Source organism: Centroberyx affinis, unplaced genomic scaffold (assembly GCF_046629955.1).
Source record: "Centroberyx affinis isolate AG114_WGS23_722 - 3 ecotype Tasmania unplaced genomic scaffold, CSIRO-AGI_Caff_v1 ptg002025l_1, whole genome shotgun sequence".
In the NCBI taxonomy this organism is placed as follows: Eukaryota; Metazoa; Chordata; class Actinopteri; order Beryciformes; family Berycidae; genus Centroberyx; species Centroberyx affinis.
Genome location: NW_027280363.1, coordinates 24,447 through 50,010, shown reverse-complemented (window position 1 = coordinate 50,010; position 25,564 = coordinate 24,447). Strand labels below are relative to the sequence as shown.

Genomic DNA, 25,564 nt, shown 5'->3' with positions numbered 1-25,564 from the left:
AGACCCCCCCGTTTGATAAGAGTTCATCCTGAGGGAGCCCGTCTGAGAAGGTGTTAGATGTGAGTTAGTACAGAGTTAGATAGTCTACACTGTAGATGGGGTGAAAACCACAGTGCAGAGAAGGAAACCTAGAATCATTCATATACATTCTCCCGTTGTGTTTGAAACGTCTAGTGAGGTGAAATAACAGTGAAATCTATTCTTCATTTTGTGCCGCCACGTGGGGCCCCCCCCCTTGGGACCCCCCCTTGGAGGTTCCCCCCCCCCGCATATTTCTGGGTTTGAAGTCCATGCCTCCTCTACTCGCAGGCCGACACGCTGCTGATCTTGCCGGTGTTCTCGGTCCAGGGCTGCAGGTTCTGCAGGGCGAACAGGGAGCTGTTGTGCAGGCACAGCGGGTCGGGGGTCACCGGCTGGTTGATGGTCTTCTGGAAGGCCTCCTGCTGCAGCTGCATGAGGATCCGGTTGGCCTGCTGCCGCTCCGCCTCGCGCTCCTCCGCCGTCTGCCGCCTGCAGCACCGGGGAGACTCGCGGTTAGATGTTATGGTAGGCGGCCTATGTGTTCTATACCATGAGGAGAAGTCGTTATAATGTTCCTGTGATATTCTATAGGGGGCTCGTCTGTGGAGTTTGTAGTCACTCTGCTATGGAAGCCTAACACTATAATAGTCCTGTAATATTTCGATAATATTCCTAGGGATATTTCAGTATTTCATGGTATTTTTGATATCCTATGGTATCACTATAATGTGCTATATAATATTCCTCATTGTGACCTCATGGTACTTTATATATAGCACTTATTAAAGTGCTTTACAAAGACATCAGAGTTAACAACCAGAAAAAACAACACAAAGTAAGAATGGAATTAAAACAACATGAGACAAAATTTCATGGTATTTTTGATATCCTGTGGTATCACTATAATATTTTCTACAATATTCTGTGGTACTCAGTAGTGAGTTTGCAGCCACTCTTTTATGGCATCACTGTAATATTCCTGTAATCTTTCTATAATATTCATACAAGGACTGTGCCTGTGGTATTCAATAGTGAATTTATAGTGACCTTATAGTACTTTATGGTATTTTTGATATCCTATCACTATAATATTCCTATAATATTCCTGTATGAAGTTTTAGTTTGTCTGTCAATAGTGACTTTATATAGTGATTTTATCATAATTAATAGTATTTTTGGTATCCTATGCTATCGCTATGATATTTCTGTAAAATGACTGTAAAATTCCGATAGGGACTTATTGTGTGTGTGTGTGTGTGTGTGTGTGTGTGTCGGGTGTGCAGGGGTTACTAAATGGTGAATTTTACAGTGACCTTATTATACTTTCACTATAATATTCCTGTAGGATAGTTTTCTGTATTTGTATAGTGTCCTTCTAAAATGTATTAGTTAGTTCTTAGTTCTTTTTCATATGTGTCATAGAGAAACCTTTTATTTAGGCTACCGCTTGAATATTTTCACTTTCACCCCTTGGGGAGATGCACTGTTAAGAAAAATAAATAAATAAATATAAAGACAGTAGCGACTCGAAGGCGTCAGTGCAATCGCCGAGTTTTTCCTCGCGGCCTTTTCAGAGTGTTTGGAGATACGAGGTTTCTGAAGGACGGAGACGATATTGGCCTCAATGCAATGCTCAGAGTTTCACTGATAGATTTCTGTGGGCCTTTATATCCAATACAGCTGTTTTCGCTTGATGTATTTTAACAGGCTATTCCCACTTTGCTTATAATCGGCAGCCTTATCATTGCTGAAAACATAATTATAAAAAAAAAAAAAAAATAGGTTAAAATAAACATAAATAAAATAAATGAATGCATTTCCCTCAATCAATCTATTTACCGGTGTTGTTCCATTGCAAAAAAAAACAAAAACATAAGATAGGCTATTTCAAACTTATGATTTTGAATAATAAAAATGAACTCTAATTTCTAATATTATCTAGGCCTAATAAGTGCATGATTATCAGCTTTGAGTGATAAATGCAGGTGTTGCGGCCATGCTGTAATAAATATGACAAATTACGCTATTAAACAAAGGATGTAAATGTCATATCCATGTGAAATCAGCCAAATGTTGCCAATTTCCCTGCCAATTCTATTTCAAAATGTAAAAATTAATATTCACCAACTACAAATTGCGTCATCTACACCTATTAGGCTACCCGAGTTTAAATTGAATCCCGATTTTGGTCAGGTTATTCTTTCCTTTTTCGACTGGCGCCCAAATTCTTTTATTTAATTTTAAAATGATTTGAAGCAGTTTAAAAAAATCCCAATAATAGCCTTCATGATTATCAACTTCACGAGAGAAAATGCAGCTTTATGCATGCTATTTTTCTTTATTCACGAAAACAGCTTGTATAAAAAAAAAAAAAAAAAATGTATCACGGTGAAAAATCAGGTTTACATCACATGTTAGGATAAACGCATGATAATTAAGTGCAGATGATCCATAAACTCGAGTAGAACTAATAGGCAATTTGGAGGGAGTTTTAGTTATTTAACGAATGTGTGTGCAGTTATTGATTAAATGAAAATGTTATCGCAGCCTTTTCTTTTTCTTCATCGTCATTTAACTCAAACTTGTCTGAATGGTGTAATGCTTGGCGGAATATAGCCTACTTCTCTCAATGAATAACTAAAAAATACTGCACTTCAGTTAACAAATACACTTTTTTTTTTATCAACCATACCTTTCAAATGATATAGAACCTTAGAGAAATATCAACACCTGTCTACTATATTTAAAGGTTTTTTCTTTTCTCCTGGTTCATATTTTGAAGGCAAAAACTATAGACTATAATAACATACAGCAGGAGTTCCCAAACCCTTTCATATCAAGAATCCCAAAATAGATAGACTCCCATTTGATGAGATTTTGTCCTAAAGATTTTTGTTGTTAGTTATGATTTAGTATTGGAATGAATAACTCTCTGTAGGCTAGCCACAGTGGGAAGAGGAAAACCTGGGATGAAAACAGTCATTCCTTTTATAAATTCTCCCACTGTGCTAACATCTAGTGAGTGAAATAATAGTGAATTTGAAATATATTTCTTTTTTTTTTTGCTACATGGGGATGCCCTGGAACCATCTCCAGGACTTCTGGACGTCCCCCGAAACCACTTTGGAAACCACTGGGTCTATCCGCCAAGAAAAGGCTTAGTGGTTCTTTGGATAGGGTTAGTGGTTCTAGAACCATAATAACTCAAAAACCCTCTGATTCATTTATTGTGTGATTATTTATTATTTTAAAAAAATGTCAAATCAGGATACATAGCCCAGTGTGAGTCTTAAAAAGTTATTTTCATATTGCTATTCTTAAAGGGTTCTTTACAGCACCATAAAGGTTCTATGTAGAAATATATGAGCATGGTGCTGTAGAGAACCTTTCTAAAATGGTTCTTTATCACACCAAAGAGGGTTCAGCTGTGGAAGAGTTATGAAGAACCATATTCAGGTACTCTGTACCCTTGGTTGTTAATGGTCGCAGACTACTAGGAATATTGTAAGGCCACTTAGGTCCTGACCTTTGCACTCCTCATTTTTGGTTGCTTGCAATTTTTTGGTGATCTAGGAACTGAAACATATGGAAGAGGATTAGGGCCATATGTGAAAAATGTATTTGAGTTCTGAGATTAATCACAGAATTCTGAGAATAAAGTCAGAAATCTGAGATTACAGTCAAAATTCTGAGATTAAAGTCAGAACTCTCAGAATCTCATAATATTTACTTTAATCTCTGAATTTTTTACTTTAATCTCAAAATTCTGAGATTAAAATCAGAACTCAGAATTTGGACTTTAAGATCAGAATTCTGTCTTTAATTTCAGAATTTTGAATTTAATCTCAGAATTCAGACTTTAATCTCAGAATTCAGACTTTAATCTCAGGATCTCAGAATTTTGACTTTATCCTCAGAATTCAGAGATTAATCTCAGAACTCAAATACATTTTTCACATGTGGACCTAATCCTCTTCCATAGTAACATTCTACGCACTCATTCAAAGTTGTAAGTGCATCAGCTAATGCCTAATGTAATGTATAATGTGAATGCCAAATATGTTGTCTCCATCTGTATCAACACGATCTAGACACATTTCTATGCATGTGGTCTTCCATCTGTAAAAACAGCTAGCACACTGCAAAATGTAAAAAACAGTGTGAACGCCACTTCACCTCCATTTGGTGCGTCTGTTTTGGAACCAGGTTTTGACCTGGGCGTCGGTCATCTTCAGGGCCTTGGCGAGGGCGGCCCGCTCGGCAGAGGCCAGGTACTTCTGCCGGTGGAACCGCTTCTCCAGCTCGCAGATCTGCAGCCGAGTGAACGACGTCCGCGGCTTTTTCTTTTTGGGCGGCGTCCGGTTCTGGTAGGGATGACCTACACGCCGTGTTACAGTGAGGGGTGAGAGAGACACTGGGTAGGACAGGTAGGGAAGGAAGGGGGGAAAGATGGGACAGGGTGGGACAGGGCAGGACAAGATAGGACAGCATCGGACAGGACACAACAGGACAGGGCAGGATACGACAGGATATGATAGAACACAACAGGACAGGACAGGACACAACATGACAGGACAGAACAGGACAGGACAGGACACAACATGACAGGACAGGACAGGACAGCGCAGGGCAGGGCAGGGCAGGGCAGGCCAAGACAGGACAGGATAAGACAGGACAAAACAGGACACGACAGGACACAAGACAGGGCAGGACAGCAAAGCACAGGACAGTAAAGGAAAGGAGAGAATAGGAAAGAAGGTCAGGACAGGACACAACAGGACAGGAGAGAATAGGACAGGTGAGGACAGGCAGGGCAAGGAGGCACAAAATCAGCAAGAGAGCATCAACAGAGCAGCAGTAGCAGCAGAGCATGGGCGTCAACTGGGCATGGCAAGGTGTGGCACTCACCATACCTTAACCATAAGTGAGTCCACATTTGATCTGGTAGGTTTTTATTATTATGATGGAGAGCAAAGATCAAGCAAAGATATCACCATAAATAAATAAAAATCAAACAAGGGGAGCATTCAGTGTTGATGGTATCACTCTAACAATGTTCCCTCTAAACTGATAGTTTGGTGACCTGATCTGTAGCACAAGAAAATCTTCAGTAGGCTTGAACTATTATAGAACCCTTTTTGGTGCTATAAAGAACCATTTTAGAAAGGTTATCTATAGCACTGTGCTCGCATGGTTCAAAATAGGACCTTTATGATTCTGGAAAGAACCATTTAAGAATGCATGAAATGCTCAAAATCAGCAGTATTAAAAGAACTTTTTGAAGAACTCTCATTTAGGCCTACCAGTTGTTTATTCTGACAAATCGGATGGTTCTTTGAGTCATTAGGAGCCCTTGAAGAACCCTCCTTTTTCTGTGCGAAAGTCTAATAATTTAGTACATTGGCAAAATAATTTCCTGTCAGTCATTAGTAATTGCACCACTTTGTCCCCAAATTTAGTCTATTTATATAAGTGGTTTTGGTGGCAGTTGAAACTAGACGCAGGGATTTTGCCATACAGCTAAGCTTGGGGTTTGGTGACATGACGCCCCTGCAGCACAGCAGGTTAAAGAAATACCAGAGATACAGAGATAGACTGGGAGAGGAAAGCTACAGCAGGTATAGCCTAGCTTAAAAACACCTGAAGGGATCGCCTATGGATCAAATTTCCCAGTCCATTACATGACACTGACACTGAGAGGAGGCGTTTCTTATGAAATGTCAAACAATAGAGAGCAGCTACGAGCGTAGGGCTACACTGAAGCAATAATAATACACAAAGGGAGTGATTCGGCCTCCTGACAATGTCTCACGGTAGGCCTATATAGCATGACCTCAAGTGTATTACAGCTAGTATACAACAGTTACGTAGGCCTACATAAAAAAAATACAATAAATAGGCTAAGACAGGCAAACAGTCAGTAAATAAATGAACAAAAGAGCAACGGAATAATCAATTTATTACTCCGCCAACAAATGTAGGTCCTGAACTTTAATACCAATACCGAAGTAGCCTCACAGTGATTTTCAAGTCTTGTTACGACTGTCATCGATAGCCTACTGTCATGGCTATAAGATTGTAAAAGCATACTAGCCTACATAAGTTCAAAGATGTGTGTATTTTATTATCATTATTATTATTATCTAAAGCTACATGAAACTCAAGTGTCCTTAATCCTTGTACTGTATTTAAAAAGCTAACATAAAATCATCGTTCAGTACGTGTGAATGTAAACAAAGCGGAGTGATATTTTTGCAGTGAGGTGTTGCTATTGTGAGATTTTGGCTCTCAGTGAAATAAATGGCTCTCACCCAAAATACTGTGCATCAATAGCCATCGCAAATGCAGCTAATACACAGTACGTTTGTTATTGTTGTAGGATTATATAAATAGCCTAGGCTAAATCTTACTGCCATCAGCTCTATGAATATTACTGCTTCTTTGTGGGTATTTAAAAATGATAAACAGAAGAATTTATTATATTATTATTATTATTTTATTTTATTTTATTTTATTTTTTTTTTTTACCGTGGGCGTTTAGTTTTCATCATTATAATGAAGATCGATGAAAAGATCCAGCAAATTGCCAGATATGTATTAGAAAGCACTTCTGAAAAAATTCACATCAGGGAGCATTCAGGATCAGTGTTCCCTCTAAAGTGATAGTTTCTTGACCTAGGCTATTCGTTTATAAATGTAGGCTATCACATTGACCAAATACTAATATCTTGTCAATCCCTACGTGTAACAATTTATCACTGAAATAATCACTCACAAATAACAGTTGTCAGTTATCAGTCAGTGCTCCAATAAGTCCCCAGAAATTAGTAGGCTATATTTACAGAAGCAGGATTGAAGGTTTTGGCAGCAAATGATATTAGATGTAGCCTACTATTAGATGTTTCGGATTTAGTGAATTGACGCCCCTAATTTTCACAGTTAAGCGAGGCTTCTAGCAATGTCGTGTTGAATTCAACACTTTATAACAATGTATTTTCAGGCCTGTAGTAACCTACATCATGTAAAAACAAAAACCTGCTGCATGTACAGTATATTATTATTACTATTATTATATTATCATTATTATTATTGTTATATGCCTTTTTATCTTTTTTTCCACATTTTAATCTGATGTAGCCTACCTTAACTGAACGCATTATCAAGGCCTCAACAACTAGACAATTTTTTTATTTTGCAACCATGGTTCTACACGGACTCATATATTATATTAGCTATATTATATTAGCCTATTATAGCCTATTATATCCTACCTGTGAACCTGTCTTTGGTGTACCGTCTGTTGCTCTCCATCCAGGGGAACGTCAGTCCGGTCAGGTTGTTGATAGTCCCGGACACCGGCGGTACGGAGGAGTGCCCGCCGCTCAGCGGCCGGTGCGCGGGCACACGGATGACCCCGGCAGCGTTCATGTTACTCCCGTTCATGTTCATACCCATGTTCATGTTATAAGCCCCGCCGAAGGAACCGACCCCGCACGCGCTGCCGTTGCCGTTATATCCGCTGTTACCGCACGTGAAGCCGCCGCCGCTTACCCCGCTGCTCGCGCTGTTGTAGGCCGGGTGTCCGTAGTCCGGCTCGTGCATCCTCGCGCCCATCATGCAGCTCTGCTCCACGTTGCTGAGGATCTGGTCGATGCCGAAGCTGATGGGCTCCACGTGCGTGTGCTGCTGCAGATGCGCCCCTATTATTCCTATGTGATCCATGGCCTCCGCGAGCCCCGCGCTCCGGCGCGAGGAACAGAGGTCCACGCGCCGCTCCCTGGACTCTTCTGTCTGGGCTTCTTCGGCTCGCGCTCCGGACGTTATCTAGTGAGTGTGGGCGCGCGTGTGTGCGTCTATGTATGTGTACGCATGCAGGAGAGCGAGGCTGAACTGAACGTGCCGGCTGTTTGTCCCCCCCTCTGGTGCGCGAGGACATCAATCAAACTGCCAAATAGACAGCGCGAGATTAAGACCCAATTTTAGGCCTGGAAACTCAATTGGCTAAAGACTCCATCAGCTCTATGAAGGCGTTATGGCACACTTCATAAAACACTGATTAACAGCTGGAGAAGATCAATAACATAACCGTCGAGGATTTATCTGGTTTAGCCATTCTCCCAGTGGGGGAGCGCGCGCACTAACACCACAATAATGCTCAAATTAGTTCATTTTATCATAAAGCTTTAGCCAGCAGCAGAACCTACAGACACAGCAAACGTTTGCAGCTCTCCATCCCTTCTCTGCTGCTGTTACTCCAGACTCCCTCCATTCCTCTGGCTGTCTAGGTTTTTATGCTGGCTAGAGCTTTACAATAAATCAGCTAATTTAACATTATTTTGGTCGTGTTACTCCCCATTGGGAGTATCTATTGCAAGTGCTGGCGACCGTACACTTTTAACAGGTTTTAACTCGACTGCGAAGACTCCTAATAATCTGTTTGGGTTTAGAATCTCTTAATGTTTTTACACGTTTTTCAGTACTGACAATAAAGCCAAGAATTAGCCCACAGGCATGCGATATACCATTACACAAATGTAGGCCATAATTTGCTGAGCTTTATGATTACAGTCTTTATAGTGATTGTAGCCAAAACAGCTTATTCATTTCTGAGCCTGTTTCATTGCCAATTAATTCTCATAGTCAAACAGTGAAACAAATTAGCCTGTATAATTTATTTTAATAGGCCAAGCTGTAGTGATTCAACCGATAATAGGCTACAACTTGAACTTCACACACGGAGTTACCAACAGAAACAAAGGACATAACAAAACTTTGGAATTATGTTTTTTTTTTGTTTTTCGTCTAAACTGAGTTAATCACCCAACCTATTCTGAGTGTCCATTAACGTCTGCGTGGTGTGTATTTTTATTTATTTATTTATTTTTTAAGAATTACTTTTGAGTCTAATTTCTAAAACAATAGGCCCCGTGTCCATTTAACTCGGTGGATGCTGAAACCTTTGAATATGTCAGAACTATCCTGAAGGCAGATAGAACCTCATAAGATCACGTTATTGTTACAATATGAGGTTATTCTGCATGTATACTGAAGCAAGTAAATGGCACAACTCTATATATTGTATTTCCCTATGTATGTCGTCAACTCTATCCTTTGAAAATAGATAACGCCTATAACCTGCTATTTTGACCCAATTTGGTAAGAATAAAAAACTTGGGCCCATTAAGAATTTGGCTTAATGAGCTGAAATTTATAAACATTAAATCACTGCAAATATATTGATATTTAATGTATTTATTCTTATGGAACTAGATCCATTATTAATTAATGTTCAGTGGTGTTATTGCTACAAATACTGACGCGTTTTAATTAGCCATTGAGGGAACGGCGCTGCGTGTCGTGATATTCTTCTATTATGTTTCATCTTCCCAGACCTAAAGCGACCCGAAATCCCAAACTTCGAGTTGCTGATAGTTTAATAATACAAATAATGCAATGGCAATTACTTGACATTATTTTCTTCACAAATTATTATTAATGAATCTGAGAAATGACCAATGGCTATATGCAACAGGCTATAAATTAGAGAAATATTCGTTGTACCTATAACAAATTGATATTGCTTAGTTTAATCGTAGATCATAAATAACTGGTGGCATTTTGTGCAGATTATTTCCCATTAATGATATATGCACAGTAGTCTGGCTCCTATATAATCTAACAACCATTCCAAGACACAAAACTATAAACTCCAAAACAATTAAATGAAAAATTAAACCATGTGGGTCATTGATTTCCTCTCCTTCTAAAAGCCACTGGGACTTAATTACTTAACACGGGGCATTAACGTATTAATATTTGATACGGCTTTTACCAGTTCTCATTGGCCAATTGACCGGCATCAAATTTTAATGCGCGCGGTAGCCTATCCGCGCACTTCTGCGGTGCGCCTATTCGTTTAAATTTGGACCAATAATGAACATCAGGGACTTTAAAAAGCGGGTAAATTATTGAGATGAAATGCAATAGTCTGCTAATGCAGTGCGGCGCTCAGCCGCAAAACTTCAGCTGTGTTTAAGAAGGCAGCTGCAGTCAAACCATGTGCACATTTCCCCATTCACATGCATATCATGTAACCGATCAAAAATGTCTGCACGTTGCTGCCTAACACCAGGTTTTGGACATGGAAAACACTACGGATAAGGATCATGCTATTTTACTTTATGGGCACACTTCAATAAAATATCTTAAATATATCCATCCAAAAAACATCTAGGCTATCTTAACAAGTCATGTAGTCTCATAATCAGCCTTTAAATCTTATTTTTCTTAAAACAAGTGAAAACCTCCTACCAATGGGGTGTGATAACTCCACTTGTTTCCAATACAGTTTCACTTTGTTGGAGGAATTTTCTAGAAACAGGGTTCACTATCTTGAAATAAGACAGATCACTCCGCTGTATTAAGAAAATGACATGTGATTGAAGGAAATGCTCGAAAGTCGATTTGCACTGGAAACGAGGGGAATTCACTGACCCCAATACAGACGTTTAACGAAAAATAACATTGTAAGGAATAGGCTATATAAATATTAGTCACTAATATTGTATATGTGTGAGAACATGTAGATTAACATGCGTATTTCTACAGGAAACTCTCTCTGTAAGCCTGATAATAACTGATAATTATTAATCGGTGAGACAGTCAGATGGCTGTGGTAGGCCTAATATGCCTGACAGTAATACTGACAGTGGCATCTTTTCAAACTCAATTATCGAGCGACCATTTTCATTTCGGCGGCTCGGATGTCCTTGTGGGGTTTGAAAAAACTTATCTGCTCACTTCAGACGGAGACACGTATCGATTCCTCGCCCCTTTAAGCAGCGTATAACCCCGACAGGCCTTAATTCCAGTCGCTGAGGCTGCCATGTGTCATCATAAATTCAACCCAACCTATTAAACATGCTTACACTCTGAGCAAAAAGGGTTCCGTATAGTAGCAGGAATGGTTCTTTAGGCATGTACCATGGCAGAACCCTTTTTGGTGCTATAAAGAAGCCTTTTAGAATGGTTTATGGCGCTGTAATGCAATGATTCTCAACCCTTTTCATATCAAGGACCCCTAATCTAGTACACATTAGAGCCACGGACCCCCATTTGATGAGATTTTGTCTCTCAGACCCAAATCTGAGAATATTTTTATTGTTAGATATGATCTTGTCCAGAATTCCATGACTGTCTGTATTGTAGGTAGAGAGAAAACAGTGAAACTATGATCAAAACAGTCATTCTTCTACATTCTCTAACTGTGTTAACTTCTTGTAAATGAAATAATGGTGAAGTTTAACAATTGCTGGGGACCCCCTGGAACCACGTCAAGGACCCCTGGTGGTCCCCAGACCCCACGTTGAGAACCACTGCTGTAATGAACCCTTTAAAGGGAAAGTCCACCCTAAACACTAAAACAGTTATTGGTGATGTACCTTGGATTTCTGGATCCGTTTTATTGGTTGGTGGGGTATTTTTATTATTCCTGTGGATAACTGGCCAAAATTAAAGGACCTGACATCACATGGAGATTTTTCCAGCAACTACAATGGAGTTTGACAGCAGAAAATGTTTCAGCGATTTAAAACATCAACGGTAAACATCAGGTTTTGGTGTCAGTCCCTCAGAATTAAAGAGCGAGGGTTTCTTTCTAGAGCCGCCATTTTGCACCAAGAGAAGTTCAACAATCATACAGGGAGAAATCCATCGTAGAAGAGGACAGAGACTAATTCCTCCACCGACAGTAGCCTCAATAGACCAGAATGCAATGCAGCCACAAGACATGTTGTGTTTTGAGTTAGTGGCGAAAGTCAGTCTTGGAAAAATAGGAAATCACTGACTGAAGTAGAAGTAGAAGAGGCAGGCTGAGGGAAAGTGGGTACACCAAAAATTACAACACTCCTGGAATGCATTGAACAGCACAGATTGATGATTTTTTTTTACCAGTGTAAGAGGATATGAGGGGGGAAGAATGCATGACATGCTCCAAATCAGTAGTATTAAAATACTGTTTTAAAGCATCAGACTGGGTTATTCAGATTTGCCATCTGCTGCATTTTTATTTTAACAAATAATAGGGTTCTTTGAGTCATTATGATCCTATATAGTACCACCCTCACCAAAGAATCCTTGAAGAACCCTCCTATTTCTGTGTGGGTCTAATATTTTATTTAATAATATCTTGTCAGTCATCAGTCAGAAATTTCGTGGATATAAGTGGGTTTGGAAGTTTTGGTGACAAATGATATCGGATGCAGGGACTTTGCCATTGTTTAGGGTTTAGTGAATTGTGTGTAGGGACATATTAACGTCTTCTGGAGTGTCAAAATAGGTCTACTCAGTGTAAAGGACAGCTCTGCTTTTTCCTTCGTTCTTCCAGACCGCCTGCTGTGTTTGTCCCAGAGGTTGTAGGTCCTGTTTTGTCTGTTTTTTGAAGGGAGAGGGGTGGATGGAGGGGGGGGGGGGGGGGGGGTCTACCTGCAGAGTCCTTGACCCTTGACCTCAACCTCTCTGGCGCCAGCTCCATCAGCTCGTCCTCTCAACGCAAGATGAGCTTTCCCTAGACCGTTGGTTCACAAACTAGGGTCCGGGGACCTTCAGGGGGCCTTGGGGGGGGGACCTGATGCAGCGCAAATGAGGTATTGTTTAATTTCACTGCTAACTCACTCACTAGACAATGAGAGAATATATATGTATATGTATACTCAGGAGCACTTGGAAAAAGGCAAGAAACAGGAGAGAAGGTTGGTCAGCTTGAAAAAATATTTGTAAAAGTAAATTTTGAGGTATTACAGTGAACATAATGTACTTCTTTTTCACCGCCTATCAGTAGAGAACCACTGGTCTACTTGGCCACCAGGAATCCCAGTATACTCCAATCCTACCAGGACCCTTTGCAGAGAAGATGTGGACATGCTCACCAAGTTACTGTAACTTGTAGGGAGAAAACAGCATCGCCTGAACTTTCAATGCAATACACTGGCTGAGGGAATCCAGATGAAATCTATGATTCCTTATTGACTTTGCCTATTAAATCCACCTCAGTCACAAAGAGGAGGTGAAGGAGAGGAGACAGGTTAAAGAAGAACATTTGATCCTTGAGGCTAAATTGAACACTTGTACAAAAGGTGTTAATATAAATAAGGTCTTTCTAATGTTTTGTGCACTGTGTATGTTGTTCTCCAACTTGTGGTGTCATCGTCAACTGCATTATTCTAAGGCAGTTTCATCAGTTTTGTGCTCTCCCAGTCACCTTTACCATCTTCCCCAACTCATTCTCTATGGAGCAGTCCCAAGTTTACATCTTGATGACTTTGTGGGTTCTAGTCATTGGTCTCTACTTTCTGGCTTTAGGGGAGATTGGGCCTGTTCACAAATATTGATTGGGCTGCCAGACCACAGGAATAACACCAACTGTGTATTCTGAAGTTATGTATTACATATTAGTAATCTGATTGAAAGCATTGCCAAAGTGCCAAGGGATGCTCCTTGGGCAAGTTTCCAATGAGTAATAAACCAACGTAAGGTGTAGGGCTGTAGGGACTTCGAAGTGTTTACACATTCAAACCTATTTGAAACTGTCAAGACGCCATGATTGAAGTTTTCAATAGACTTTAGTTGCTTCTGATCAGCTGTTTCACACTGAACACACATGAACTTAGTGAGTGATTCATTTGAGTCAATGCCCCAAACATTGCAATGTCAACCACAACCCAAAAGTCGTTGTGCTCTGCCATGACATTTTAAAAGCTGTGATCACAAAGTGACTGATATGATGAAAACGGTTTATTCCATTCATTTTATTTGGAGTGAATATATCATTCCCTACATTTGACTACAGATATTTCCTCAGAATTCAGGAAGTCAGAGATATTCCGCGTTCCCGAGTAGAATTTATCCCTTGAAAAGTGAGGTGAACAGTATTTTCTACTAGCATTTAGCAGCTGAAGGCAGAGGTGAACAGTATATTCATGTGGGAAGCTTGGATCCACCATCTTCCCCATTGACATGAATGCAGCATGCACACATGCAGGGTGGAGGGCATAGGCCTGATCCCTGGCGAATTGAATAGGAACCCTGTTTAAGAGCTGCTGCATTTTGTGACTGACAGGTGTTCATGAAGATTCTCTCTCTCTTTCTCTCTCTCTCTCTCTCTCTCTCTCTCTCTCTCTCTCCCAGGTCTGAAATAACAGTTTGAGGTACTGAGACACAGAGATAAGTGAGCGACCATCCTGTTTGTTTAGTAACACAGGGAAATGGCAGCCACCGTAGGGAACCAGCGTTGTACCGACACCGCGAGCCCCAAAACATCTCTGCTTCCCCTCAGGAGGACAAACACACACACACCTACACACACACACACACACACACACACACACACACCTACTGTACATGCACATACATGCACATACCAATGGACACATAGGACTGTCAGGGAAACGGGCTGTTTTGGTTCACACTGCTGCAGGCCATCAGAGTCCATCCATCAGAGTTCACCCTGCTTTGGTGTCACATTAGTGAGTAATGTGAGGTGGCAAAGACAAAATATTTTGTCTCAAATGCTTTGAACAAGATGCTGTTGGGATCTTGGGATCTGTGAGATATAACTATTTAGAACAGTTTCCCCCTAAAGCACAAATGTAGCTCTCATTTAATGTCTTAGCCTTTGCCAGTTAATGGCTTGTTAAAGTTGTAATCCGCAATATTTTCAAATAAATAAATGTTCATTTTGCTACTCTCTATCTACTCTCTATTGATACAACACAGTTGTGATTCAACCTATATCCAGTTCCTGGGAAAAATCCTCTGGCACACAGGAAGTGATTTTTTGTTTGCCGTTTGTTTGGAATAGCCTAAACAGAAGAAGAACTGGGTAGTTAGCATGAGCAGTGATAGCCACCATGGCTGAACAGACAAAGAAAAGAGAAACTCAAACTGCATCAACAGAAAATCCAAGAAAGTAGACGTCACAGTACTGGACACACTGTTTGATTGACAAGTGACCTCTCAGCAATGAATGCTTAGCACCAAAGATGGAGACTAAAAAACCCACAAAACACAAAACCAGGATTTCGCGGATTACCATTTTAACTTTCAAACCCACATGGTGTTGGCTTTTTTACGCCACTATTTTTTATTTTTATGTGTTATTTTTTCTTTTTGTCTTTCCAGTAGGTTTACTGGCCTCCAAGTTCACCTGTAGTATCTTTGCTCTTTGAAATGTAGCCGTCATGTTTAAAATTTGCAGTTTTATTTCAACCTGCACTAGAACCAAAACTAGGTCCAAAACAGAGATGGACTTGGAATCTAAACTTCCTAAATTACCCCCAACCACCACAGGCGCCATACCAGATGTGCATTATACTCCATACTCAATTGAAGCCCTGTATGCTAGTATGCCAAATATATTGTTCACAAGTACACCTTTGGAATAAGAAATTTCAAATGTATGTCTTAATAATTAAGTAAGTCTGATGACAATGATCACATACATTTTCTTTGTGCAGTTGTGCAGTGGTTTGGAGGTAGCTTTGCTCATTATATAGTCCAGGCCATAGGTGTAGCCATGTTAGGTTGATGACAGATACAATGACCTCATGTTATCTGTCAACACACAGATATACACTCTCTCTCTCTGTATGTCTCTCTCTCCCTCTCTCTCTCTCTCTCCCTCTCTCTGATAATCACCTCAGGGGAGGCCATTTAGCTTCCCTTACTGCACTTTATATTTTCTCCAAGTCATCCATCGTTTCATGTGTGGAAAGCGCAGTTACTTTGATAGTATTCATATTTTCCGGGCCTCGCTGAAAACGAGGGCTGCTGTTTTCCTTCCTGCCGTGTGATGGACAGCTCCCTATCAGTGCACTTATCATTTGAATGTCAAGGACTTCCAGAAAATCCCATTTTCAAGTGATGGATGGAAACCAGTCAGTGAGCAAGAGACGGAGAGAATGGCACAGAGAAAGAGTGAGTGAGAGGGAGCAAGAAAGAGCGGGTCAGAGAATATTTGTGTGTGTGAGAGAAAGAAAGAGAGAGAGAGAGAGCTGACTAACAAAAAACACCCATAAACTGAACTAAAACATCAGCAAGGTAAAAGGAGGAAGACAGTCCAGCATCTTTTTATTTAGATGTCATTGTAAATTGTGACAGGTAACAAAATATCCTTAGTATCCAAAATGTCAAGGAGAAGTACTTTTATTTTGCTTAAATGTTATCTAAGAAGATGTAAAATCACTGGTATAAAAATCTATTGGTTAAAAGTAAAAGGTAACTCATTTAAAATGTACAGTAATGTGTATGTAAGTGAGTTTGGTGCGCCTTGCTAATGCTTTAGCATACACTATGTTGATAGTAGGCTTCATGGTAACACGTTAGCATACACTATGTTGAGTGATAGTAGGCTCCATGCTAACACTTTAGCATACACTATGGTGAGTGATAGTAGGCTCCATGCTAACACTTTAGCATACACTATGGTGAGTGATAGTAGGCTCCATGCTAACACTTTAGCATACACTATGTTGAGTGATAGCACAGCCATTATATAGTCAAGGACAGACTTGCAATTTGCTATCTCTTCAATGGTACGCTTTGGAGCCCAACATCGCATGGAAGTCAATGAGGCTAAACTACTATCTATTGTATCATTACAGAGTTGTTAGCCTGGAAATCATCTTAAATTACCTCATCATTTCATTGTCCATGTGCTGTAATTTCATCTAACTAGCTACAGTTAATTAATAAAATAAGACAAACCAGGATTAAATAAGATCATGGCCCCCAGAGTCTTTGATGCTTCCACACTTAGCAAAACACCACTGCTGTAAAAAAGTTTGCTACTGCTGAAAATCATGTTGATGATTGTTAGCATAGAGCCTAAAAAGCATAAATTTACAAAAACTTGATGTATTCCTTTAAGTAAGTAAAATTCCAACTTCACAAAATACTCAACATGTACAAGTAGGGTACACAAAAAGGTATTGCAATGACAGTATAATTCAGAAGTCTTGCAAGCTAACAAAGGCTTAAAGGGATACCTTGGCATGTTTAACTTTAGTTGGTTCTTCTTCACCAGCTATTCATATTCTCACATTTGCCATTCGGTTTCCCTAATAGCAGCTTGTTAGTATTGTCCACCTTGCCTTGGTTTAGTACATATACTAATACGATACCCACACAGGGCTTACTAGGCCCACTGACCCCCTACTTTTCCCATATAAGGCCTCCTGTCACTCAGGTTCAGTGTGGTTGACCTCTCAAGGGGAATTGATGGCATGGCTGAGGGGAGTAACCAGTGAAACCAGGCTAAAGAACGGGGAGGAAACTGGGAATGCTCGATGCTTGGCCCGAGCGCCCGGGCCGGAAGATGACACTTTAAGATCTCGATGAAGAAACCTATTCTCATTGTGAACTTTGACGTGGGATTACAGATGGAGGCTATGCATCACTGTGTGAATTTCCAAAGAGGAAGATCCATCTTGCCACAGATCAATCAAATTGACTGAGCGCTGAATGTGGAGTTTGCACCATATGGTTTCATTGTGGCTTGTGTGTTTTAGGGTCTGGCTTCATAAACTACAGGCTGAGACCCAAAATAGTCGACAGACAGCGCACTTGCGGTGGGTCCCCACATGACAAGAGCAGTAATATGTTTTCATGAGCTCGACTCCCAGAAAAAGAGACTTTATTTTCTAATTTGGGTCCTGGTCGCAATGTTATCTCCCCTGTCACATGGGCATTGAATGTTTTGCTGAGGTCCGCTGCTTCTTCAAGCTGGGACCAGTATCAAGTGTACTAACCGACATTAGTGTTAGTTTATAATATAGGATACATTCCTCTAGAAAGGTGCAAAGAGACTCTGAGCATCAATATTTCAAAACTTACTAACAGCAATGCAACACACTGCATGGGATTGGGGAGTAACAAATGGCACAGAACACAATTACAGTGTGATTGTAAAACTGGTTGTTATAATGTAATTTACTCACGGTAAAAAACTAAATGATAACACTATTAAAATCACTGTCTGTAAACTGGAATATTTTTTTGTTTCCCTGCATATTCAAGGTGTTTTGGAGGAAATTAACAGAAAATGATCCGATTACATTGCTGAGTTTGAGTATCTGAGTATCTATATTACATTGCTGTTCACAATTTTAAGAAAGCAATCACAATTACCTTAACATTAAAATTTGAAAGCACCATTATCAACCCTGGGGGTACAGTACATTGTCTCCCTCTTGGTTGGTCAGTTTCACTCAAACACAGCTCCTGTCCAAACTAAGTAAAGTGATCATTGCTTTCTTGCTTTTTCCATCGTTAATTACTCCAACGTTCTTGATGGTAATTTGACACCAGGGTGGTACTGATGATGTAGCATCTGCAATTAGACCAGTGTCTCAGCCCAATATTGGTCTTTGACTGAAAATTGGATAATCATCTATCTCCAATATGACGGACGTTCCTCCCCGACCAAACCTAGTCTTTTTTGTTGAAGTAGATAAAGGCCCTGATCATTGTTGGAAGATATACGGGAATAACCCACCATTGGCCACAGATAACACCTACTGCTGTTGTTTAAACACATAAGGTAGGCCTATGGAATCGGCCCATGAATTGATCATAACCAATGTGGGCTTTTGAAGGTTGATATTTTTAGACTGAAGTCGTTGATGGCTGATATTTTGTGCCAATATTCATCTTTAAATCTTTCCATTTTCATGCCAAATAATTTCAAAGATTCAGTGTTTCCCTCAGAATTGTATTCTTGTCAGGGTGGAAAAGCCTCTGAAACAGCATTTAGACCATCAAGGGATACTAAAACTCTCCATTGAAACCCAGGATAATGAAATTATTTTAGGCTTAACAACTCTTTAAGGCAGGGTGATCCACCTCAACTATTCAATGGCATGAGAACTCTGCAAATGAAGAATTAATTTTAAAAAGACATTATTGAACAAATAAATGTAAAAATATAAAATATGCAAAGAAAATCAAATGTCACTGCAGGTTTTACAGACTGTTTTTATAGCTGTGGTCAGAGAGGAACCTCCATCATATCAGAGGTGGATGACATGACTAATCTTAATCATCATCCACCTGAAAGAAATTGATTTATAGATGTTGATTTATATTGTTTTAGTGTTCATGATGGTCTAAATGCTTTTCCACCCTGACAAGAATACAATTCTGAATACTTATTTTTCTGGCATGAATATGGTCCAATTTAAAGATATTGAACATCTGCACAAAATATTGTCTATCGCCAGCTTAAACCCAAAAATATTGGTATCTCATATGGTTGTCAAAATGTCATATTGGTTGAACCTTGGTCACTAATGCTGTGGTAACAAATGAGAGCAACATGTGCCATTAGAGCCTGAAGACATAGACACAACAACAGGGCTGTGATACTACAGTCCATCAGTGTAGCCAGTGTGAAACGTCCTGTTTTAGACCAAACATAATCTATCATTGGGCCAAACTGTGAAACCATCAGTCTAATGATGATGGTGTGTAAATGCCACTGCAATAATCACAACTACCTACAGAAAGCTCATGTGGCTACTGTGAGTGATTTTTTTTTTATGTATATTGATTTGAATTATTATATCTTGTACAAAGTCTATATATATGTATTTCTTTAGATTCTCATTTCACCATGTTCCCAGGGTGGGATACTGACACCAGCCACAAGCCAAATGGTGGTAAATTCTGGCTGTAGTGGTGAGTTTCTCTATTCAACCTGACACTCTGGATCATCTGTTTGCTCCCCATTTAAAAGGAAATCATATTTGTCTGGTTAAATCTGTGGTAATCTGTGGTGTTTCTGCACTGCACTTCCCAGAGATCACCTATCAATCAAACAGTGTGTCCAGTACTGTGACTTTGTCTTTTTCCTTGGATTTTCTGTCGATACAGTTTGAGTTTCTCTCTTCTCTGTCTGTTCAGCCATGGTGGCTATCACTGCTCATGCTAACTACCCACTTCTTCTTCTGTTTATTCCAAACAAACCGGAAACATAAAACACATTACTTCCTGTGCGCAACAAGATTTTTCCCAGGAAAGACACCGGCTGTTTAGAACAGTAAATGTAAAAGATTTCATGAACTGGATATAGGCTGAGTCACTGTTGTGTTATAGCAATCAGTGACAGAGAGTAGCAAAATTGAATTTTGTGTATATGAAAATGTTGCAAATTGTTACTTTAAACGGCAGGTGGAATCCAGCAGTCACTGTGTTCTGCAGCCACTGGATGAAAAAGTATATTTCCTACCTTGAATATTACCCAGTCCAGCTCCTGGTAGATATGTACTTGATTATAAAGAACTTCTGATTCTCACATTAAAGGCTCAGCGCCCTCAGAAACCTTTTGAACCTTTTTTTCACAGGGGCAAAATCTTCTTGACAAAAGGTACAGTGACCAAGTGACATCACGTGCAAACTTGTAACTTCGATCTGAGGGTTTTGCTGAGTGATTATGAGTGTTGAGACACTAAACTTGCCTTCTATGTGATTTGCAATTGTTACCTTTAAGCACACAGTGGCTTAACTCTGTGTTCATATTATGTGCGGATCACAACACTGAAACTGCAGGAATCACTCAAGAATAAGTAAGTAAGCCTGAATTTATACCTCGACCATCCATCCACACACACACACACACACACACACACACACATTCATCCCAGGCCAGCAGGTGGACTCTGTCCGGTGGAACGGTAGCCCCTGTCAGCACCCTGACGCCCCCCGACCCCCCATCCCCCCATCATCCTCCCAGTGCATCGTGGGTGCCTCCCGTCCTGTTCCGAGGCTCGGCGGGTCGAGTGCGAGCTTCCTGCCGTCTGTGTCAGATTGGGTGGGATGAGTGGATGAGTGGTGGGTATTCCCTTTTTCCAGTTCCCATCCATCCATCCAGCACGGCCAGCTGGGAGACGTTGGCTCCTGCAGGACAGATGGGATCATCTTGCTGGACGAAACTTCTGTTACTTCTCCTCCCAAAACTCTCCTCTACACTGTTACATGTAGGCAACTTGAGGCTCTGGTGAGCTCAGTGTAAGCTTTCTTATTGTATATCCTTATTAGCATTCGATTAATATGGGTTTATGAGGGCCAATACCAATATTTTTAGACTGAAGTCGTCAATAGCCTTCAATATATTTTGTCCATTTTCATGTCAAAACTAACCAGTATTCAGTGTTTCATCCTGAACTGTATTCTTGTCAGGGTGGAAAAGCCTCTGAAACAGCATTTATATAGATCATCATAGGACACTAAAACTCTCCATTGAAACCCAGACTAATGAAATTCCTTTAGTGTTAGCAGCTCTTTAAGGCAGGGTGACCCACCTCACCTATTCAATGGTGGGGAAACTCTGGGAGATATTACTGCCTTTAAAAAATCAATTTACAACAAACAGTATTGAATTAAATGGATAAATAAAATATGTGAAGAAAATACAAATTAATTGCAGTTTTTTCAGTCTGTTTATGTAGTTGTGGTTGAAGAGGAACCTTCATCACATTTACTGGCTGATATCTGATATTTAATATAAGAAATCAGCCTGATATATTGGCAAATAAATATATCAGTCGAAACCCAATCTATATCTATCTATATCAGGATATCTGCAGATGTCAGGAAGCCATATTTAAGACTTTTGAAGACCTTTTCACTGCAACCTGAAATTGGAATAGCAAATGAAAACTGTTAAACTATAGATATGCAGAATAAGAAAAAGGACAACAGGAAAACATTTAAAGGACATCAAGTCAAATTGTGTCTGACACTGTGTGTCTTAGCTTTATAGCACTTACTCTCGTTCTCTCCTGACTAGATCATTGCTTGTGTTGTATTAAAATCTCATGTGTGCATCGCTTTGGATAAAAGTGTCTGCCAAATGGGAAATTGCAATTGTTTGGACATGCAGCACAAAGAAACCTGACATTACATTGTGAAAAATCAAACCTCTAATTTCAATAATTTTTAAGGCATTTACAGTAGATAATTTACCTGTGGAAACCCTGTATATGTATATCTATATCTTTCTGTATATTCCTATGCATATGTTACCTCCATCTATAAATATGATCTGATAATGACAACAATACACAAATTGAATGGATTTGATAAGTAAAGTTTTTTTTACTTACCTTGGAATCCACAAATAAGAACATAGATATAGAAACAACATTTAACACAGCATACACATTAAATTACTTGTTATGAATGACATTTTTTACCAGCTCAGGTAATACTCCATTTAGCTGGATGGAACCAAAGGACTGTGTTAAGGCAGTGGTGGGGACATTAATCACAGAGGCACACAGTGAGGGAATAGGATCGCTCTCTGTTAATTGGGCCCATTACATCGCTGCTGTTTCATACATTTATTTATGACCTCAAGCAGGCAATAATCTTTCATTAAGCACTGACTAGTGGGCCACATCTGTAGAGAGAGAGAGGCACAGAAAGAGATAGAAAGGATGTAGTAGAGGATAGAATGGAGGATGGAATATGCTTTAGCCACCTTTTTAGACTGACATACTGTATATTTTTATGACCTAAATTCATAGTAAACATAATAAGTAAGATCAAACTGATTTAAGTTGCACGAGGATAGAGTCTCTTAAAAGAAATATAATCTTAAATTATTTTTAGTAAATTTTTTCCTGAAAATACATTTGATTTGTTTGTAGCAGTTTGAGAGGTACCAGAGTGCACCCTTGGCTTATTCTCCAAATTAAAGTTTTTTTAAACGTGTAACCATTGAAAAACTTTTTTAACTTTTGCACACAAATAAAGGAGTGCTTTGGCTTCCCTTTTTCCATTGATTTTTGTTTCTATTGGTGCTTTTTTGCCTCCTAATGATCAGAGGTCATAGTTTAGTCTCCTTTTTATTTGCCGCTACATCGCCATATATAACAAGCTATTCAGACCTAAATCCTAACGGGAAACCTGGCTGAAAAAATACATTCTGGTTTTGCAAAGAGAAACCGTGTTCCCCTGATGGATGGCTGAAAAATGTTTTGCTGAGCGTATAAAGCAAAAATACAGATTTGTATTTGGATAAGAGGGACTGTGTTTCTGATTTATTCCAGAAGTCTTGGTTGGATCCGCATACACACAGAAAAAGAGTCAGATCAAATAAAGCAGAATGAAGATATATTGGACTGAATGCGCCCACGTGCAGCACATGCACACACATGCACACTAGAAAGACACTAGACCAGCAGTGTTCAGGCCACACACACACACATACACACACACACACAAACACAGGCCTGTCATCACAGTGAATTGGACACAGGTAGAAGGTTTCAGACATGATGTGTTTGGCCTCGTTGCTCAGCCAATTACGCAGCAACATACACCAAAACAAACAGGCCTTTAGCCCAAACACACACAGACACACACACACAGACACACACACACACACACACACACACACACACACAAAGACATACTGCCGCTGTTGAAAGAAAACCTTGTATCTCCAAAATGTTAACTTAGGAACTAAGAAAAACTTGATTTTAGCTTAACCCCCATGTATTTCTGAGTTTATCTAGTGGGTTTTGAAAGGATTTCTTCATCCTTTGAGTCGTAGAATTTTCTCAACCCCATAAAGGAACCATAATCCTTCCAATTGAGTTAAAGCTGCACTTGGCAAGATTTTTACGTGAAATTACACCCGTTTTAGTGTAGCGGCAACAGAGAAGAACGTCCCATCCGCCATATTGCTTTCTTTATGTTATTAAACCAACAAGTGCAACACCGAAATCCGGTCCGAAGAATTTCGGTGTTACACTTTTTTTTTTTAATACATTGTCAGAATCTGCTTTGTTTGCTTTTATGTGCTAGAAGTGTGATTTTGAGTCATTTTATTATATTATTAATTAATATTCAAACAGTTACCTCTCGCTGCCATTAGGGGCCGTCAAAGTGGCTAGTTTGCCAAGTGCAGCTTTCATAATCCTAATATTTATTTCTAGAGCACTTACCAAAACATTACTACAAAGTGTTTCACAAGATGAATAAAAATGTGATTAATGAATAAAATGACAAAGAAAAATAATTAAAGTACAAAATATCAAATGAATACAACAGTAAAAACAGAATACAGACCATAGTAAAAGTAACAGCAGAACTAAAAAAATTTTAATAGTATTTTTTTTTTTAAAGGAGAACATAGTTAAAACACAGAAAATCACCAAAGCTGGAGTTACAAGGTTTTCACATGACAGCAATGCAACAGCAACAGCATGCACACACATACATACATGCCCACACAATCACATACAGACATATGCAAGCAGGCAAACTTGTACGCACACACACACACACACACACACACACGCACACACACACTTCAAAAACAGACTGGCTGGTGCCTGCGTAGCCCCAGGGGTGTGTGTTGCTGCCTTAATGACCTGCTCAGATCCAGATAGGGCCGTCGCGTCTCCTCAGCCTCACTTAGGGAGGAGGGATGAGCTGCAGCAACTGATCCATGGCCTCCTCCCTCCACCTCCACCTCCTCCCTCCCTCTCTCTCTCTCTCTCCTCTCTCCTTCTCTCTCTCTTCCCCTCTTTCTGTCGTTCATTTTGTCTCGTCTCCTTTCCCCTTGTATTCAGCGCTTTCTTCTCCCCTCTCCTTTTCTATTCTCTCCAATCCAATTCTTCCCTCTCTTCTCTTCTCTTCTCTTCTCTTCTCTTCTCTTCTCTTCTCTTCTCTTCTCTTCTCTTCTCTTCTCTTCTCTTCTCTCTAAACCATTATAACAGATCTGTCTCGGTTTGGCCAAGACCCACTCAGTCACTTCATTAAGTTGCAATTGCACTGACAAACCCAAGTGGAGCGGTAACATTTGTTTTTCCATTGTGTTCTATGGTGGCGGTTGTGGTTTCTATGGTTTTCGGTTACAGTAAACAAGTCACCCATGGGCGTTGCATTAGGGAACTGCAGTGCTGACTGTGCAGCATTTGAAGCCAAATCCAGTTTAACGTTTTACTGTGTTTTTTTTACATTTATTTGCCCAGGGAAAACTGACTAGGATTGCCTAAAACTGTGTGTGTGTGTGTGTGTGTGTGTGTGTGTGTGTGTGTGTGTGTGTGTGTGTGTGTGTGCATGTGTGTCTGTGTGTGTCACAGGGAATGTAGACAGCAGGGATGTAGACTCACAACAAGTGAGACGGTGAGTGTCTGAAAGACAGAGACAGGGAGAAGAAGCATAACAAACAGATTAGAAGGTGAGAGATGAAAGTGTGTGTGTGTGTGTGTGTGTGTGTGTGTGTGTGTGTTTGCTTGCTGACACCACATCTCAACTGCTTGTCCTGCCTGTGCTGGTGTGTGGTGTGACTGAATAATTCTCTCTCGCTCTCTCTCTTTCTCTCTCTCACTCTCTCTCTCCAGAGGTCAGAGGCCAGCTCTAATTGGCTTAATGGACTGTCCCGACCTAAAAACAAGCAGATCTCAGGTCAGCCCGGATCAGAGGCCAACGAGGACCCGAGAGGAGCAACAAACCAGTAAACAGACGAGTGTTAGAC

The 25,564-nt window shown here is 40.0% G+C and overlaps 1 protein-coding gene across 1 annotated transcript; it reads right to left on the bottom strand.

Annotated features, from left to right (window-relative positions):
• Positions 1–299: 299 nt before the first annotated feature.
• Positions 300–7,743, bottom strand: tlx1 (T cell leukemia homeobox 1). Its single transcript, XM_071531045.1, has 3 exons — positions 7,293–7,743; positions 4,198–4,399; positions 300–510 (listed from the first exon to the last, which is right to left on the bottom strand). Exons 1-3 carry the CDS (start codon positions 7,741–7,743, stop codon positions 300–302), a joined length of 864 nt encoding a protein of 287 aa, XP_071387146.1.
• Positions 7,744–25,564: the final 17,821 nt, after the last annotated feature.

What these genes read in the sequence shown, in the direction of transcription:
- tlx1 (XM_071531045.1), bottom strand. Translation starts at nt 7,743, where the DNA reads ATGGATCACATAGGAATAATAGGGGCGCATCTGCAGCAGCACACGCAC. An exon ending in CACCAAAGACAGGTTCACAG is followed by an intron (nt 4,400 to 7,292) that starts GTAGGATATAAT and finishes CACGGCGTGTAG; the next exon opens with GTCATCCCTACCAGAACCGG. An exon ending in AACAGACGCACCAAATGGAG is followed by an intron (nt 511 to 4,197) that starts GTGAAGTGGCGT and finishes CCGGTGCTGCAG; the next exon opens with GCGGCAGACGGCGGAGGAGC.